This window comes from Bombina bombina, chromosome 6, assembly GCF_027579735.1.
Source record: "Bombina bombina isolate aBomBom1 chromosome 6, aBomBom1.pri, whole genome shotgun sequence".
Taxonomy (NCBI): Eukaryota; Metazoa; Chordata; class Amphibia; order Anura; family Bombinatoridae; genus Bombina; species Bombina bombina.
The window spans coordinates 960,080,548-960,097,530 of NC_069504.1; the positions used below are offsets into that span (position 1 = coordinate 960,080,548).

The 16,983-nt window shown below is 40.6% G+C and overlaps 1 protein-coding gene across 2 annotated transcripts in view; it reads right to left on the reverse strand.

Moving 5' to 3' along the window:
* Window positions 1–16,983, reverse strand: part of FCHSD1 (FCH and double SH3 domains 1) — a 374,706-nt gene that overhangs the window by 188,110 nt on the left and 169,613 nt on the right. For both annotated transcript variants that reach the window (XM_053718614.1, XM_053718613.1), the window contains exon 6: window positions 13,857–13,993. In XM_053718614.1, coding sequence (XP_053574589.1) covers window positions 13,857–13,993 — 137 coding nt within the window. The remainder of the gene's footprint in view (window positions 1–13,856; window positions 13,994–16,983) is intronic.

Sequence of the window (16,983 nt, forward strand, 5' to 3'; positions counted from 1 at the left end):
CAAACACCTCCGGATGGAGTTCCCACTTCCCCGGATGAAAAGTCTGACAACTTAGAAAATCCGCTTCCCAGTTCTCCACTCCTAGGATATAGATTGCTGATAGATGGCAAGAGTGAGTCTCTGCCCATTGAATTATTTTGGTAAACTCTATCATCGCTAGAGAACTCTTTGTTCCCCACTGATGATTGATATATGCTACAGTCGTGATATTTTCCAACTGGTATCTTATGAATCTGGCCAATACCAGCTGAGGCCACGCCTGAAGCGTGTTGAATATCGCTCTCAGTTCTAGAATATTTATTGGGAGGAGAGCCTCCTCCTGAGTCCACAAACCCTGTGCTTTCAGGGAATTCCAGACTGCACCCCAGCCCAATAGGCTGGCGTCCGTCGTCACTATGACCCACGCTGGCCTGCGGAAACACATTCCCTTGGACAGATGATCCTGTGACAACCACCAAAGAAAAGAGTCTCTGGTCTCTTGGTCCAGATTTATCTGAGGAGATAAATCTGCATAATCCCCATTCCACTGTTTGAGCATGCAAAGTTGCAGTGGTCTGAGATGCAAGCGAGCAAACGGAACTATGTCCATTGCCGCTACCATTAAGCCGATTACTGAGTCACTGACGGCCGAGGAATGGAATGAAGAACTCGGCATATGGATACAATTTTTGATTTCCTGACCTCCGTCATGTCCACCGAATCTATCAGAGTTCCCAGGAATGGAACTCTTGTGAGAGGAAGAAGTGAACTCTTTTTTACGTTCACCTTCCACCCGTGAGATCTTAGAAAAGCCAACACAATGTCCATGTGAGACTTGGCTAGTTGGTAAATTGACGCCTGGATTAAGATATCGTCCAGATAAGGCGCCACAGATATGCCCCTCGGCCTTAGAACCGCCAGAAGGGACCCTAGCACCTTTGTGAAAATTCTGGGAGATGTGGCCAACCCGAAGGGAAGAGCCACAAACTGGTAATGCTTGTCCAGAAAGGCGAACCTGAGGAACTGGTGATGATCTTTGTGGATACGAATGTGTAGATACGCATCCTTTAAGTCCACGGTGGTCATATATTGACCCTCCTGGATCATTGGCAAAATAGTCTGAATGGTCTCCATCTTGAAGGATGGGACTCTGAGGAATTTGTTTAGGATCTTGAGATCCAAAATTGGTCTGAAGGTTCCCTCTTTTTTGGGAACCACACACAGATTGGAGTAGAACCCTTGCCCCTGTTCTGATTCCGAAACTGGGCAGATCACTCCCATGGTATATAGGTCTTCTACACAGCGTAAGAATGCCTCTCTTTTTGTCTAGTTTACAGACAAATGAGAAAGATGGAATCTCCCCCTTGGGGGAGAATCTTTGAAATCTAGAAGATACCCCTGGGTTACTATTTCTAAAGCCCAGGAGTCCTGAACGTCTCTTGCCCAAGCCTGAGCGAAGAGAGAAAGTCTGCCCCTACAAGATCCGGTCCCGGATCGGGGCTACCCCTTCATGCTGTCTTGGTGGCAGCAGCGGGCTTCTTGGCCTGTTTACCCTTGTTCCAAGTCTGATTAGGTCTCCAGACTGACTTGGATTGAGCAAAATTTCCCTCTTGCTTTGCGGCAGGGGAAGAGGTAGAGGGACCACCTTTGAAGTTTCGAAAGGAACGTAAATTATTTTGTTTGGTCCTCATTTTATTCGTTTTATCCTGAGGAAGGGCATGGCCTTTCCCTCCAGTGATGTCTGAAGTGATCTCTTTCAGTTCAGGCCCAACTAGGGTCTTACCCTTGAAAGGGATGGCTAAAAGCTTAGCTTTTGATGACACGTCAGCAGACCAGGACTTAAGCCATAACGCTCTACGCGCTAAAATGGCAAAACCTGAATTTTTCGCCACTAATTTAGCCAATTGAAAAGCAGCATCTGTAATGAAAGAATTAGCTAGCTTAAGAGCCCTAATTCTATCCAGAATATCATCTAATGGGGTCTCAACCTGAAGAGCCTCTTCCAGAGCCTCGAACCAAAAGGACGCTGCAGTAGTTACACGAACAATGCACGCTATAGGTTGGAGAAGAAAACCTTGATGAACAAATATTTTCTTCAGGAGACCCTCTAATTTTTTATCCATAGGATCTTTGAAAGCACAACTGTTCTCAATAGGTATAGTTGTACGCTTAGCCAGGGTAGAAATAGCTCCCTCCACCTTAGGGACCGTCTGCCACGAGTCCCACACGGCGTCTGATATGGGAAATATTTTCTTAAAAGTAGGAGGGGGAGCGAACGGAATACCTGGTCTATCCCACTCCTTAGTAACAATTTCCGAAATCCTCTTAGGGACCAGAAAAACAGCAGTGTAGGCAGGAACCTCTAGGAATCTGTCCATTTTACACAATTTCTCTGGAACTACAATAGGGTCACAATCATCCAGAGTCGCTAAAACCTCCCTGAGCAGTAAGCGGAGGTGTTCTAGTTTAAATTTAAAAAAGTCGTCATATCTGAATCTGTCTGAGGGAACATATTTCCTGAATCAGAAATCTCTCCCTCAGCCAGCAAATCCCTCACTTCAGAACATTGTGAGGGTACATCGGATATGGCTAATAAAGCGTCAGAGGGCTCAGCGTTTGTTCTCACACCAGACCTACTGCGCTTCCCTTGCAACCCAGGCAGCTTAGATAAAACCTTTGTGAAGGTAGTATTCATAACTGCGGCCATATCTTGCAGGGTAAAAGAATTAGACGCACTAGAAGTACTTGGCGTCGCTTGTGCGGGCGTTAATGGTTGTGACACTTGGGGAGAATTAGATGGCATAACCTGATTCCCTTCTGACTGAGAATCATCCTGTGACATACTTTTAGTAGCTAAAATATGTTCTTTGCAATTTATTGACCTTTCAGTGCATGAGGGACACATTCTAAGTGGAGGTTCCACAATGGCTTCTAAACATATTGAACATTGACTTTCCTCAATGTCAGACATGTTGAACAGGCTAGTAATGACTACAAACAAGCATGAAAACACTTTATTTAGTGAAAAAAATAACAATCTTAAAAAAACGTTACTGCGCCTTTAAGAGAAAAAAAGCATACACGTTCTGCAAAACAGCCTAAACATGCACCAAATTTTTAAAAATTTTGTATCCAATACACCATATAAGTAGTTAAGATTGCCCCACAAGGAATTTTAACATTTAACCCCTTAATTTGCAAACCGGATTGAAAATAGGCCCAAATCCGGAAAAAACACCCCCAAGCACATTGCCACAGCCCTGCTGTGGCCCTACCTGCCCTCAGGGATAGTAAATGTGGGGTAAAAGCTTTGATTTGTCCCAAAACATACAGCAGGGCCCTCAGGAGTTAGAGCTTGCTGCGAAAAACTAACTGTGCATCTGAGGAGCGAAAATAGGCCCCGCCCATCTCACTCGATGTCTCCACAGCCTCAAAGAACCGCACCAGAGTGGTTATAAATAGCCATGTGGGTTCTGAGACCCAAAAGTTAAGCCATGTGTGCCCTCAATAAAGTTGCCCAAACGTTATTGCCACAAAACGTTAAAGCACTCCCAAATCATAAAAGCATTTGCCCACAAACATTAACAACTCAGTGTCAACCATATTTGTAATTGGCCCCATATGCAAGCTAAGTAATGCCCTTCTTTTAGCTCTAGGATTACTGCTTACCCTTACCCTCCTGGGTATAATGTCAGCCCTTCTGAAATACACAGTCTCTCCAGAAATATATGACTGAACATACCTCACTGCTGCATAGCATGAAAATGTTCCTCACACTGAAGTTTCCTGTACTCCTCAGCCTCTGTGGGAACCGTAATGGACCTTAGTTACAAATGCTAAGATCATCATCCTCCAGGCAGCAGTCTTCATCCATCTGCTGCCTGAGAGTAAATAGTACACACCGGTACCATTTAAAATAACAAACTCTTGCTTGAAGAAATTAAAAACTAATATTTTATCACCTCTTTCACTTTACCCTTCCTAGTACTTAGAGTAGGCAAAGAGAATGACTGGGGAGTGGAGCTAAGGGAGGAGCTATATAGACAGCTCTGCTGTGGTGCTCTTTGCCACTTCCTGTTAGCAGGAGGATAATATCCCACAACTAAAGGATGAATCCGTGGACTCGTCTTACCTTTATAGAAGAAAGATGTATACTTTCTTTACATATATGACAATGTTAGGATCATCCAATTTGTCTTCGAGTGATAGCATAAACCTGTTAAGAGCATATGGAGTGAAGAGGGAAAGAATGAGATAGACATCTGCTGAAAGACCAAGATCTGTCAAACAAAATTGCAATGAAACCATAAGTTAAGTACCAGGTCCAAAGGCAACTGTAATGCCATCCATCCAACTAGACTCCAAAATAGGAGGCAGAGAATTCTAGATAATTCTCTGTAATGCTCATCCTTATGTATCACTCATATTCATGTGGGAACCATCATGGAAGCAACATTTAAATTACAATATTCTAAAAGAAGCTTTCTATTAAAGTGACACTAAACTCAAAATTAAACTTTAAATGCCCTAGCTGATTTCTTTGGGGCGATGCCCCACAAAAGGCCCTTTTAAGGCGGCGGATTGAAAACCATTAATGCTGGGCCGGAATAGTGGCGAGCGTACCTGGTAGGTATTTGTTAACTAGCAAAAGTCAGATAAGGCCGAATTTGCGTTCGGAACATCTGTAGTGACGGAAGTATCGCTCTGTGTCGGACTGAGACCGGAGGATCGTATGTTACGTCACAGATTTCTACTTTTGCCGGTCTGTAGGCTTTGATAAATGAGGCGAATCAGGCTCGCCACAATTACGCTGCGGAATCCCAGCGTATTTGCTATAGACTTAGGAAGTTTCAAAAGAAATAAGTGGTACATGAGCTATAAGCTTAACCATCGTGCAGAATTACAAATTATCTATCTCTCTATTATTATAGAGAGATAGATAGATAGATCGATAAGATGCAAATTAGATAAAACAGTATGCAGGCTTACTCCAAATGTATTTTTTCCTGAAATAATGGTAAGTATATAAAGGAATTTTGTTGAAATTCATAAAAATATAGACAAAAAGGTAAATAAAGATAGAGAACTTAATTGGCTTTATTCCTATTTTTAGTTACATTTACATTTAATAACATAATTTATGCTTACCTGATAAATTTATTTCTCTTGTATTGTATCCAGTCCACGGATCATCCATTACTTGTGGGATATTCTCCTTCCCAACAGGAAGTTGCAAGAGGATCGCCCACAGCAAAGCTGCTATATAGCTCCTCCCCTAACTGTCATATCCAGTCATTCGACCGAAAACAGAGAAAGGAGAAACCATAGGGTGCAGTGGTGACTGTAGTTTAATTAAAATTTAGACCTGCCTTAAAAGGACAGGGCGGGCCGTGGACTGGATACACTACAAGAGAAATAAATTTATCAGGTAAGCATAAATTATGTTTTCTCTTGTTAAGTGTATACAGTCCACGGATCATCCATTACTTGTGGGATACCAATACCAAAGCTAAAGTACACGGATGAAGGGAGGGACAAGGCAGGATTAAGCGGAATGAACCACTGCCTGAAGAACCTTTCTCCCAAACACAGCCTCCGAAGAAGCAAAAGTATCAAATTTGTAAAATTTTGAAAAAGTGTGAAGCAAAGACCAAGTCGCAGCCTTGCAAATCTGTTCAACAGAGGTCTCATTTTTGAAGGCCCAGGTGGAAGCCACAGCTCTAGTAGAATGAGCTGTAATCCTTTCAGGGGGCTGCTGTCCAGCAGTCTCATAGGCTAGGCTTATTACGCTCCGAAGCCAAAAGGAAAGAGAGGTTGTCGAAGCTTTTTGACCTCTCCTCTGTCCAGAGTAAACAACAAACAGGAAAGATGTTTGACGAAAATCCTTAGTAGCTTGTAAGTAAAACTTCAAGGCACGGACTACGTCCAGATTATGTAAAAGACGTTCCTTCTTTGAAGAAGGATTAGGGCACAACGATGGAACAACAATCTCTTGATTGATATTCTTGTTAGAAACCACCTTAGGTAAAAACCCAGGTTTGGTACGCAGAACTACCTTATCTGCATGAAAAATCAGATAGGGAGAATCACATTGTAAGGCAGATAGCTCAGAGACTCTCCGAGCCGAGGAAATAGCCATCAAAAACAGAACTTTCCAAGATAAAAGTTTAATATCAATGGAATGAAGGGGTTCAAACGGAACTCCTTGAAGAACCTTAAGAACCAAGTTTAAGCTCCACGGGGGAGCAACAGGTTTAAACACAGGCTTAAATCTAACCAAAGCCTGGCAAAATGCCTGGACGTCTGGAACCTCTGCCAGACGCTTGTGCAAAAGAATAGACAGAGCAGAAATCTGTCCCTTTAAGGAACTAGCTGATAATCCTTTGTCCAAGCCCTATTGGAGAAAAGACAATATTCTAGTAATCCTAACTTTACTCCATGAGTAAGTCTTGGATTCACACCAATAAAGATATTTACTCCATATCTTGTGGTAGATTTTCCTGGTAACAGGCTTTCGTGCCTGTATTAAAGTATCAATGACTGACTCGGAGAAGCCACGCTTTGATAGAATCAAGCGTTCAATCTCCATGCAGTCAGTCTCAGAGAAATTAGATTTGGATGATTGAAAGGACCTTGTATCAGAAGGTCCTGTCTTAGAGGCAGAGTCCATGGTGGAAAGGATGACACGTCCACTAGGTCTGCATACCAAGTCCTGCGTGGCCACGCAGGTGCTATCAGAATCACTGATGCTCTCTCCTGTTTGATTTTGGCAATCAGTCGAGGGAGCAGAGGAAACGGTGGAAACACATAAGCCAGGTTGAAGAACCAAGGCGCTGGTAGCGCATCTATCAGCGTCGCTTCTGGGTCCCTGGACCTGGATCCGTAACAAGGAAGCTTGGCGTTCTGGCGAGACGCCATGAGATCCAACTCTGGTTTGACCCAACGATGAATCAACTGAGCAAACACCTCCAGATGGAGTTCCCACTCCCCAGGTTGGAAAGTCTGACGACTTAGAAAATCCGCCTCCCAGTTCTCCACGCCTGGGATATGGATTGCTGACAGGTGGCAAGAGTGGTACTCTGCCCAGCGAATTATTTGTGAGACTTCTAACATCGCTAGGCAACTCCTGGCTCCCCCTTGATGGTTGATGTAAGCCACAGTCGTGATGTTGTCCGACTGAAATCTGATGAACCTCAGTGTTGCTAACTGAGGCCAAGCCAGAAGAGCATTGAATATCGCTCTTAACTCCAGAATATTTATTGGAAGGAGTTTCTCCTCCTGAGTCCACGATCCCTGTGCCTTCAGGGAATTCCAGAATGCACCCCAACCTAGAAGGCTGGCATCTGTTGTTACAATTGTCCAATCTGGCCTGCGAAAGGTCATACCCTCGGACAGGTGTACCCGAGACAACCACCAGAGAAGAGAATCTCTGGTCTCTTGATCCAGATTTAGCAGAGGGGACAAATCTGTGTAATCCCCATTCCACTGACTCAGCATGCATAATTGCAGCGGTCTGAGATGAAGGCGCGCAAATGGCACTATGTCCATTGCCGCTACCATTAAGCCGATTACCTCCATACACTGAGCTACCGAAGGGCGCGGAATGGAGTGAAGAACACGGCAAGCATTTAGAAGTTTTGATAACCTGGTAAATCTTCATTTCTACAGAATCTATAAGAGTCCCTAAGAAGGAGACTCTTGTGAGTGGGGATAGAGAACTCTTTTCCTCGTTCACTTTCCACCCGTGCGACCTCAGAAATGCCAGAACTATCTCTGTATGAGACTTGGCAACTTGAAAGCTTGACGCCTGTATCAGGATGTCGTCTAGATACGGAGCCACCGCTATGCCTCGCGGTCTTAGAACCGCCAGAAGTGAGCCCAGAACCTTTGTAAAGATTCTCGGGGCTGTAGCCAACCCGAAGGGAAGAGCTACAAATTGGTAATGCCTGTCTAGAAAGGCAAACCTTAGAAACCGATGATGATCTTTGTGAATCGGTATGTGAAGGTAGGCATCCTTTAAGTCCACTGTGGTCATGTACTGACCTTCTTGGATCATGGGTAGGATGGTCCGAATAGTTTCCATTTTGAAAGATGGAACTCTGAGGAATTTGTTTAAGATCTTTAGATCAAAAATTGGTCTGAAGGTTCCCTCTTTTTTGGGAACCACAAACAGATTTGAATAAAAACCCTGTCCTTGTTCCGTCCGCGGAACTGGATGGATCACTCCCATAACTAGGAGGTCTTGCACACAGCGTAGGAATGCCTCTTTCTTTATCTGTTTTGCAGATAGCCTTGAAAGATGAAATCTCCCTTGTGGAGGGGAAGCTTTGAAGTCCAGAAGATATCCCTGAGATATGATCTCCAACGCCCAGGGATCCAGAACATCTCTTGCCCACGCCTGGGCGAAGAGAGAAAGTCTGCCCCCTACTAGATCCGTCGCCGGATAGGGGGCCGTTCCTTCATGCTGTCTTAGAGGCAGCAGCAGGCTTTCTGGCCTGCTTGCCTTTGTTCCAGGACTGGTTAGGTTTCCAGGCCTGCTTAGATTGAGCAAAAGTTCCCTCTTGTTTTGAAGCGGAGGAAGTTGATGCTGCACCTGCCTTGAAATTTCGAAAGGCACGAAAATTAGACTGTTTGGCCTTTGTTTTGGCCCTGTCCTGAGGAAGGGTGTGACCCTTACCTCCAGTAATGTCAGCAATAATTTCCTTCAAACCAGGCCCGAATAAGGTCTGCCCCTTGAAAGGAATGTTGAGTAATTTAGACTTCGAAGTCACGTCAGCTGACCAGGATTTAAGCCATAGCGCCCTACACGCTTGGATGGCGAATCAGCCGTTAGTTTAGTCAAATGAACAATGGCATCAGAAACAAATGAGTTAGCTAGCTTAAGTGTTCAAAGCTTGTAAATAATTTCAGTCAATGGAGCTGTATGGATGTCCTCTTCCAGGACCTCAAACCAGAATGCCGCCGCAGCCGTGACAGGCGCAATGCATGCAAGGGGCTGTAAAATAAAACCTTGTTGAATAAACATTTTCTTAAGGTAACCCTCCAATTTTTTATCCATTGGATCTGAAACAACTGTCCTCAACAGGGATAGTAGTACGCTTTGCTAAAGTAGAAACTGCTCCCTCCACCTTAGGGACCGTCTGCCATGAGTCCCGTGTAGTGGCGTCTATTTGAAACATTTTTCTAAATATAGGAGGTGGGGAAAAAGGCACCCCCGGTCTATCCCACTCCTTGCTAATAATTTCTGTAAGCCTTTTAGTTATAGGAAAAACATCAGTACACAACGGTACCGCATAGTATTTATCCAGCCTACACAATTTCTCTGGTATTGTAACTGTGTTACAGTCATTCAGAGCAGCTAATACCTCCCCAAGCAACACACAGAGGTTCTCAAGCTTAAATTTAAAATTAGAAATCTCTGAATCAGGTTTCCCCGAATCAGAGATGTCACCCACAGACTGAAGCTCTCTGTCCTCATGATCTGCATATTGTGACGCAGTATCAGACATGGCCCTTACAGCATCTGCGCGCTCTGTATTTCTCCTAACCCCAGAGCAATCGCGCTTGCCTCTTAATTCAGGCAACCTGGATAATACCTCTGACAGGGTATTATTCATGATTGCAGCCATGTCCTGCAAGGTAATCGCTATGGGCGTCCCTGATGTAATTGGCGCCATATTAGCGTGCATCCCCTGAGTGGGAGGCGAAGGGTCTGACACGTGGGGAGAGTTAGTCGGCATAACTTCCCCCTCGTCAGAATCTTCTGGTGATATTTCTTTTATAGTTAAAGACTGATCTTTACTGTTTAAGGTGAAATCAATACATTTAGTACACATTCTCCTATGGGGCTCCACCATGGCTTTCAAACATAATGAACAAGTAGTTTCCTCTGTGTCAGACATGTTTAAACAGACTAGCAATGAGACTAGCAAGCTTGGAAAACACTTTAAACAAGTTTACAAGCAATATAAAAAACGTTACTGCACCTTTAAGAAACACAAATTTTGTCAAAATTTGAAATAACAGTGAAAAAAGGCAGTTACACTAACAAAATTTTTACAGTGTATGTAACAAGTTAGCAGAGCATTGCACCCACTTGCAAATGGATGATTAACCCTTTAATACCCAAAACTGAATAATAAAAGACAAAAACGTTTTTGTTTTTTTCAAACAGTCACAACAACTGCCACAGCTCTACTGTGGCTTTTTACCTCCCTCAAAAACGACTTTGAAGCCTTTTGAGCCCTCCAGAGATGTCCTGGATCATGCAGAGGGAAGCTGAATGTCTCTGTCAGTATTTTTAGCTGCACAGAAAAGCACTAAAAAAGGCCCCTCCCACTCATATTACAACAGTGGAAAGCCGAAGGAAACTGTTACTAGGCAAAATTCAAGCCAGCCATGTGGAAAAAAACTAGGCCCCAATAAGTTTTATCACCAAATACATATAAAAACGATTAAACATGCCAGCAAACGTTTTATATTACATTTTTATAAGAGTATGTATCTCTATTAATAAGCCTGATACCAGTCGCTATCACTGCATTTAAGGCTTTACTTACATTAGTTCGGTATCAGCAGCATTTTCTAGCAAATTCCATCCCTAGAAAAATATTAACTGCACATACCTTATTGCAGGAAAACCTGCACGCCATTCCCTCTCTGAAGTTACCTCACTCCTCAGAATATGTGAGAACAGCCATGGATCTTAGTTACTTCTGCTAAGATCATAGAAAACGCAGGCAGATTCTTTTTCTAAATACTGCCTGAGATAAACAGTACACTCCGGCACCATTTAAAAATAACAAACTTTTGATTGAAGAATAAACTAAGTATAAAACACCACACTCCTCTTACGACCTCCATATTGGTTGAGGCTTGCAAGAGAATGACTGGATATGACAGTTAGGGGAGGAGCTATATAGCAGCTCTGCTGTGGGTGATCCTCTTGCAACTTCCTGTTGGGAAGGAGAATATCCCACAAGTAATGGATGATCCGTGGACTGGATACACTTAACAAGAGAAAACCTATTTTCTAATCTTCTGCTGTTAAATGATTTAACACAAATAACCACAGATTTATAAAGTAGCACAAAACAGGATCATTAAACTGTCACTAGCCTACAATTATTAATAATGGCTTGTTGCTTTAAAAAAAATAATTAGAAAGATAGATAGAAATAGACATTACATATTATTTTATTTATTTTTGTATTTTTTCATTTTGTAAGGTATGCAGTTTTAACAAATTTTAAGGGAACAAATTTAGCATATACATTTTTTTTCTACATGCTGTGGCTTCCTGTTGAATTAATGAGTAAATATCCCATCAGACATTTGAAAAACTACAGAACATATCCGGAGGTCACTCAAGGACGACTGCTATAACACACAAGGAGTACAGCTATAAAACACAATTATGTATAACAATCAATACAGAAAACCCTTATTATCCTGTTGAACCATTTACTTGAGTGAATATACAAAGCATCTTCTTGTATCTCTGCAGTTTTCCTATTTATCATCAATAGTAATCAATACAGTAAACTTGAACAAGTTTCCATACATTTCAATCCATATACTACATGCATTAACCTACTATTATCATTTTAGATGTTATCTTTGTGCATGAGACTTACAATGTGAGTATTTCTCTTCAATCCTTGAATCAAAAAGGTCACTTTTTGGCAGTCTTTGTCAACCTTCTACGTGAATAATACAGAGTACTCTCTTGCCTGAGTTAAATATGCCAGACTGTTAAACAGATTTCTTTATTCTCAGATCAATTCTTCATACTCAAAGCAATATACAATATTCAGAACTTGAAGGTATATAATCTTATGTTCTCTCTGAATAAAACTCAAATACACCTTTGTATTCCTCTAATCCTACATATACCATCCCCTTCCTTTTTGATTCAGTTCTTATACAGATATATTTGGAGACAGATAGAGAATGGATCAAGAGAATTATCCACATACACACGCGTGATTCTATGAAACTGATCATGAATAAGACACATAAAAACATGGGTGGGCTCTCAAATAACATCATTTTCATTCTGATGAATTTGGATGTATCTTAAATACAAGTCTGCTTTTCTCTTACAATTTAACAATGTCGTATTTGAAACTGGTGAATTAGTACCAAATCAATCTGTATGCAGCCATGAGTTGGAAGAAGAAGAATGTACTTGTGGAAGGTAAGCACTACCTTGCACAGTTGTTCAGAGGCTTTATTAAACCTAGTCCATGATTAAGGGTATGCTACTTCATTTGCACTACAAAGTTACCTGTAGTTCTGGTGTATTTTTGTCAACATACCAGAAATGCTACTGTGAATTTGTCACTATTGACATAATATTACATGCCATCTTTGAAGCTAAACAAGGGGAAGAGTAAGATACAGAGTGTTGCGGCAATATACAAATAAATGATCATAATAATCTAGGATTAGCATTAGGACTAAGATTAAGATAGGGGTTAACCCCTTCGATGCAAGACATAACTGCAATGCATTACAGAATGGGTGTTTTTAAAGCCCAGGTGCTGTTCCTTGTGAACAAATAAAGTTGAATGGGATACATGAAGGAGAAAATCTCCCAAAGGAAGACAAATGCTCTTAAAATAAATTGAATTCAGGGAAAGAATTTAACTTTTAAAGGGACATGAAGTTAAATAATGACATGGACTGTCATGACGTTTTTACCTAAGAGACATCAGAATAAAGCTTCCTCTTATTCTTTGGGCTTTCATATGGATTCAGATTTTGATCCCTCTACTGGATATCATTCTTCTAGGGACTCTAAAGATCCAAAAATAGTAAATCTTTATATGTCCTATAAAACAAGTGAGAAAATGAATTACGGCAGTGCTCAGTGAAGAAGTGCTCAGTGAAGAAGTTTTTAAGATTTGATGGATAACACGTATAATCAGAACTAAGGGTGAAACTGTGTTTCTTGAAGAATGGTCTTAGGAAGGAAAATATTCCATTCCGTGTCTAGGTTTTAAAGGTTAACAGAAGGAACACATTTTTAAAAATGTTTCAATTGCCGGGAATCTGTATCTGTCACCTGAAGCAGTACTTACAATACAGCCACTAATTAGTGTAGAGACATTTGGAATGCACATCTTCACTATGGACGTCATGCTGGTGCTGTATGTGGCTGCTTTTTCCCTCAATCTTTCCTTGTTCCCCTCAATCTTTTTTTAGAAACTTCTACCCTGTAAATTTGATCTCCTTTCTCTTATATTCTTTGATAATTCTAACACTTTATTTTTCTTTTTTCTTGGTCTATTAATTGTGCAAATATGTGTTACTATGTAGAAATGTAATATGCATGATAACAATTTACTACATACATATATTTATTAACATGTGAACTGAGCTTCGGCCACAACTTTAACAATGTAAAAACAACCAAGATTTGCCACTAGAAAAAATGTATTTTCACAGATCCAAGTTGTTGAGCTCAAAAAGTCCAAACTTTGCTAAAAAAGTTAGAGAAAAATGTTATCTTATTGCCTGTTATACCAGTGTCAAAATGTTGCCATGCAAGGCATAGGAAGTGTTTTCCTGATACAAATGCATTTGAAAAACATACGATAAAATGGGTTAACAGTGGGTTTTCATATGATTTAGAATGAGTTTTATTTTTAAAACTAAGTGAAAATGCCATAAAGTTGAAGAAGAATTTACGCTCCACATAGGCTAGTCATTTTTACTTCAATAACCCCTAAAAGACCAGAATTTAAGGATATCTTAGGGTGCTTAAATAATAGTTAACTGACAGTAATCAATGAGCCTATCTAGGATGTAAAGGACCAGTGAACAATCTTCATGAACATATTTCATACTCCCTTTAATATGAGGTTTCTTACCGAGCTTCAGCATCTGCAGCCTTCTCCTTCGCCACCTCACTCACACGCTCTAAATGGGAATAACGTTTCTTGGTTTTGCTGACTTCTTTCACTGTCTCAAGTAGTTCATTCTGAACTCTCAAAAGCTGTTCAATGCTCTGGAAATATATAATGATATAGTTATCCATATGTTCATATATGTTTATTTACTTATATAATAAACAACATTTTTGAGGAAAACAAATACTGACAACCCCAATTTTATGCTTAGGGTTTGTTTGCTTTCTCCTTTCTTTCTATTTTTTATTTCTTCATTACCATTATTAAAATGATGGCTTTTGTTGATGTAAAGGTTAAAATAAGTAAACCACTTTTTTGTTTAAAATGTAATACGCTTAAGAAATACAAAATAATGAATATTTTATAAAAAAAGTTAATTAAAATTAGAAAGTGGCAATGAAAGCATCCGTGTTCTTTTAAATACGAACGGTTTTGGCTTTGCACCAAATATATGTTTTAGAGTTAAAGGGGCATGAAAGTCAAAATTAAGGAATGCACTAATGGGAACTAGCTGGTGATTGATTGCCACACACATATGCCTCTTGTTATTGGCTCACTAGGGGCCTGATGATCAAAAACGTGACGGCATTGAGAAAATTCATACAAAATCCTTGGGATTTCTTTTAGACTTTACATAGTAATGTAGCAATCTCTCCTTCACATCTAGAACTCTGCATAGCTAGATAAATACATCTCAATCAAAAATTGGAATTTCTAAAATTCTTTACAGGACCTCGCCATACTGACAAGATTTCTTGGATCATCTCATTGAGCAGAGAGCATAAGATCATTGGATCCTAGATGTGGTCAGCTAGGTCCCAGTACTGCATTGCTGCTCTGGAGCTGACCAATGTGTTTAGCTCTTTTGCAGGGGGTTAAATACATAGTTACATGCAAGCAATACACATTAAAGCATGTTCTTTTTATACTTTGATGTCCCTTTAAGTCCACAACCTTAGTCTCATTAAACATTAACAGATACTCCAACAAGGTTTTGGGTTAATTATTGCACCTTTAAAAAAATAAATACAAAAAAATACAAGCTATGATGTGCATTTTTGTTAAAAATGCTTCCTTCTTGAAAGATCAACAATAAGTATTTAGATGTTTATATCTATTGTATATTTAAATTACATAAATTGAACTGAGGAGGCAAACATATAATAAGGGCCCTGGTCAAAAAAGAGCTTACAATCTAAATGAAATCCTTAGCTGTATGAAGTAAATACAGTGCTCAGCATAAATGTGTAACAACCCTTTTGAAAAGTAAGATTTTAATCAGTATCTCAATGAACACAAGAACAATGTCCAGAATTTTGACAAAACTGATTTTTATAGAATATTTGTTTAGCTCATTACATGAAAGTATGGTAAAAAATATAACTTAGACTACAAAATCTTCAGGTTTACTCAAAGTAGGTGATGCACAAATGAATACACCCCACAACAAAAACTACTACATCTAGTATTTTGTATGACCTCCATGATTTGTAAGGACAGCACTCTTCTAGGTATGGAATAAACAAGTTGGCAACATATTGCAACATCTATCTTTTTCCATTCTTCAAGAACGACCTCTTTTAGAGCCTGGTTGCTAGATGGATAGTGATGCTCAACTTATCTCTTCAGAATTCCCCATAGGTGTTTGATTGGGTTCAGATCAGGAGACATACTTGGCCACTGCATCACTTTCACCCTTTTCTTCTTCAGAAATGCAACAGTCACCTTAGATGTGTGTTTTGAATCATTGTCATGTTGGAAAACTGCACGACGACCAGGGGCACAGAGTGATAGTAGCATCTTCTGTCAATAAAGAGCAGTACATCTGTGAATTCATGATACCATCAATGAAATGCAGCTCCCCAACACAAGCAGCACTAATGCAGCCCCACAGAGGGACACTGCCAACACCATGTATTTTTTATTGTACTCCTCACCTTTGCAACGCCATACAGCTTTGAAGCCATCAGTTCCAAAAACATTTATCTTGGTCTCATAACTCCAGAGTACAGAGTCCCAGTAGTCTTCTTTTTCAGCATGTGTCCTGGCAAATTCTAGGCGGGATTTTTTGTGCATGGGATTTGGGAGAGGTTTCCCATGCATGCCATACCTCTGCAGTGTACGCCGTATTCTGTCACGGGAAACACTAACCCCAGTTTGGCTTTCTACTTCTTTAGCTAACTGCAGTGAACTTGCATGACCCTTCTCATCAGAAGATGCTCCTGTCGAGCTGTTAACCTCCGTGGATGACCTGGACGTCTCTGCGAGATGGTTGCAGTTTCATCTTTGTTACATTTTTGTATCACTTTTGCTACAGGGTTCTGACTGATAAGTAAAGCTTTGCTGATCTTCTTGTAGCCTTCACCTTTCTTGTGTAAAGAAATTATTTTCTTTCACAGGCCTTGTGATATTTCTCTTCCATGTGGCGCCATTGCTGACAGCATGACTTGGGAAGGGGTTTTCTATGGTAAGTAATGCACTTTTATAATCAACTGTCTGCTGGACAGCTGTTTAATGAATAATTAGACACACCTGTAGTTGAATTCTTGTTAATTAGGAATTTGTTGTCAGACATTTAGCTTTGCTCCTATGACTTTCAATGCGGTGTATTCATTTTTGCAACATGGTCTTAAATTAATTTGTTCGGAAAAATGCTTTATTGTGGGTGCAAATTAACAAATCTTGGTTGCAATCAATGACCCACATTTGTGGGAGTATTTTGTAGTATAGTATCCCATAGAATATGTTGTTTCTGAAAGGTAAGCAAAGGTTTTCTGACAAATCTGTTGGGGTATACTTATGCTGAGCACTGTAGATCAAATTGGATTGTAGACTGCAGAACCTTTAGGAACATGGCAGATCTTGTCCAAAAGCTTATTAGGTAACCTTGGGACAGGACACGGTTTATAACACCAGAATCCTGAACTGCCTGTGACCAAGCTTTCTGAAAAAGGCTCAATCTGCCCCCTACAAAGAATAGAATCTGGATCAGGGGCCACACCTTCATGCTGATTTTGAAGTGGAGAACAACTTCTTCCTCTTATTAGAATTATTCCAAGCTGGTTAAGGTTTTCATAGGACTTGGAGG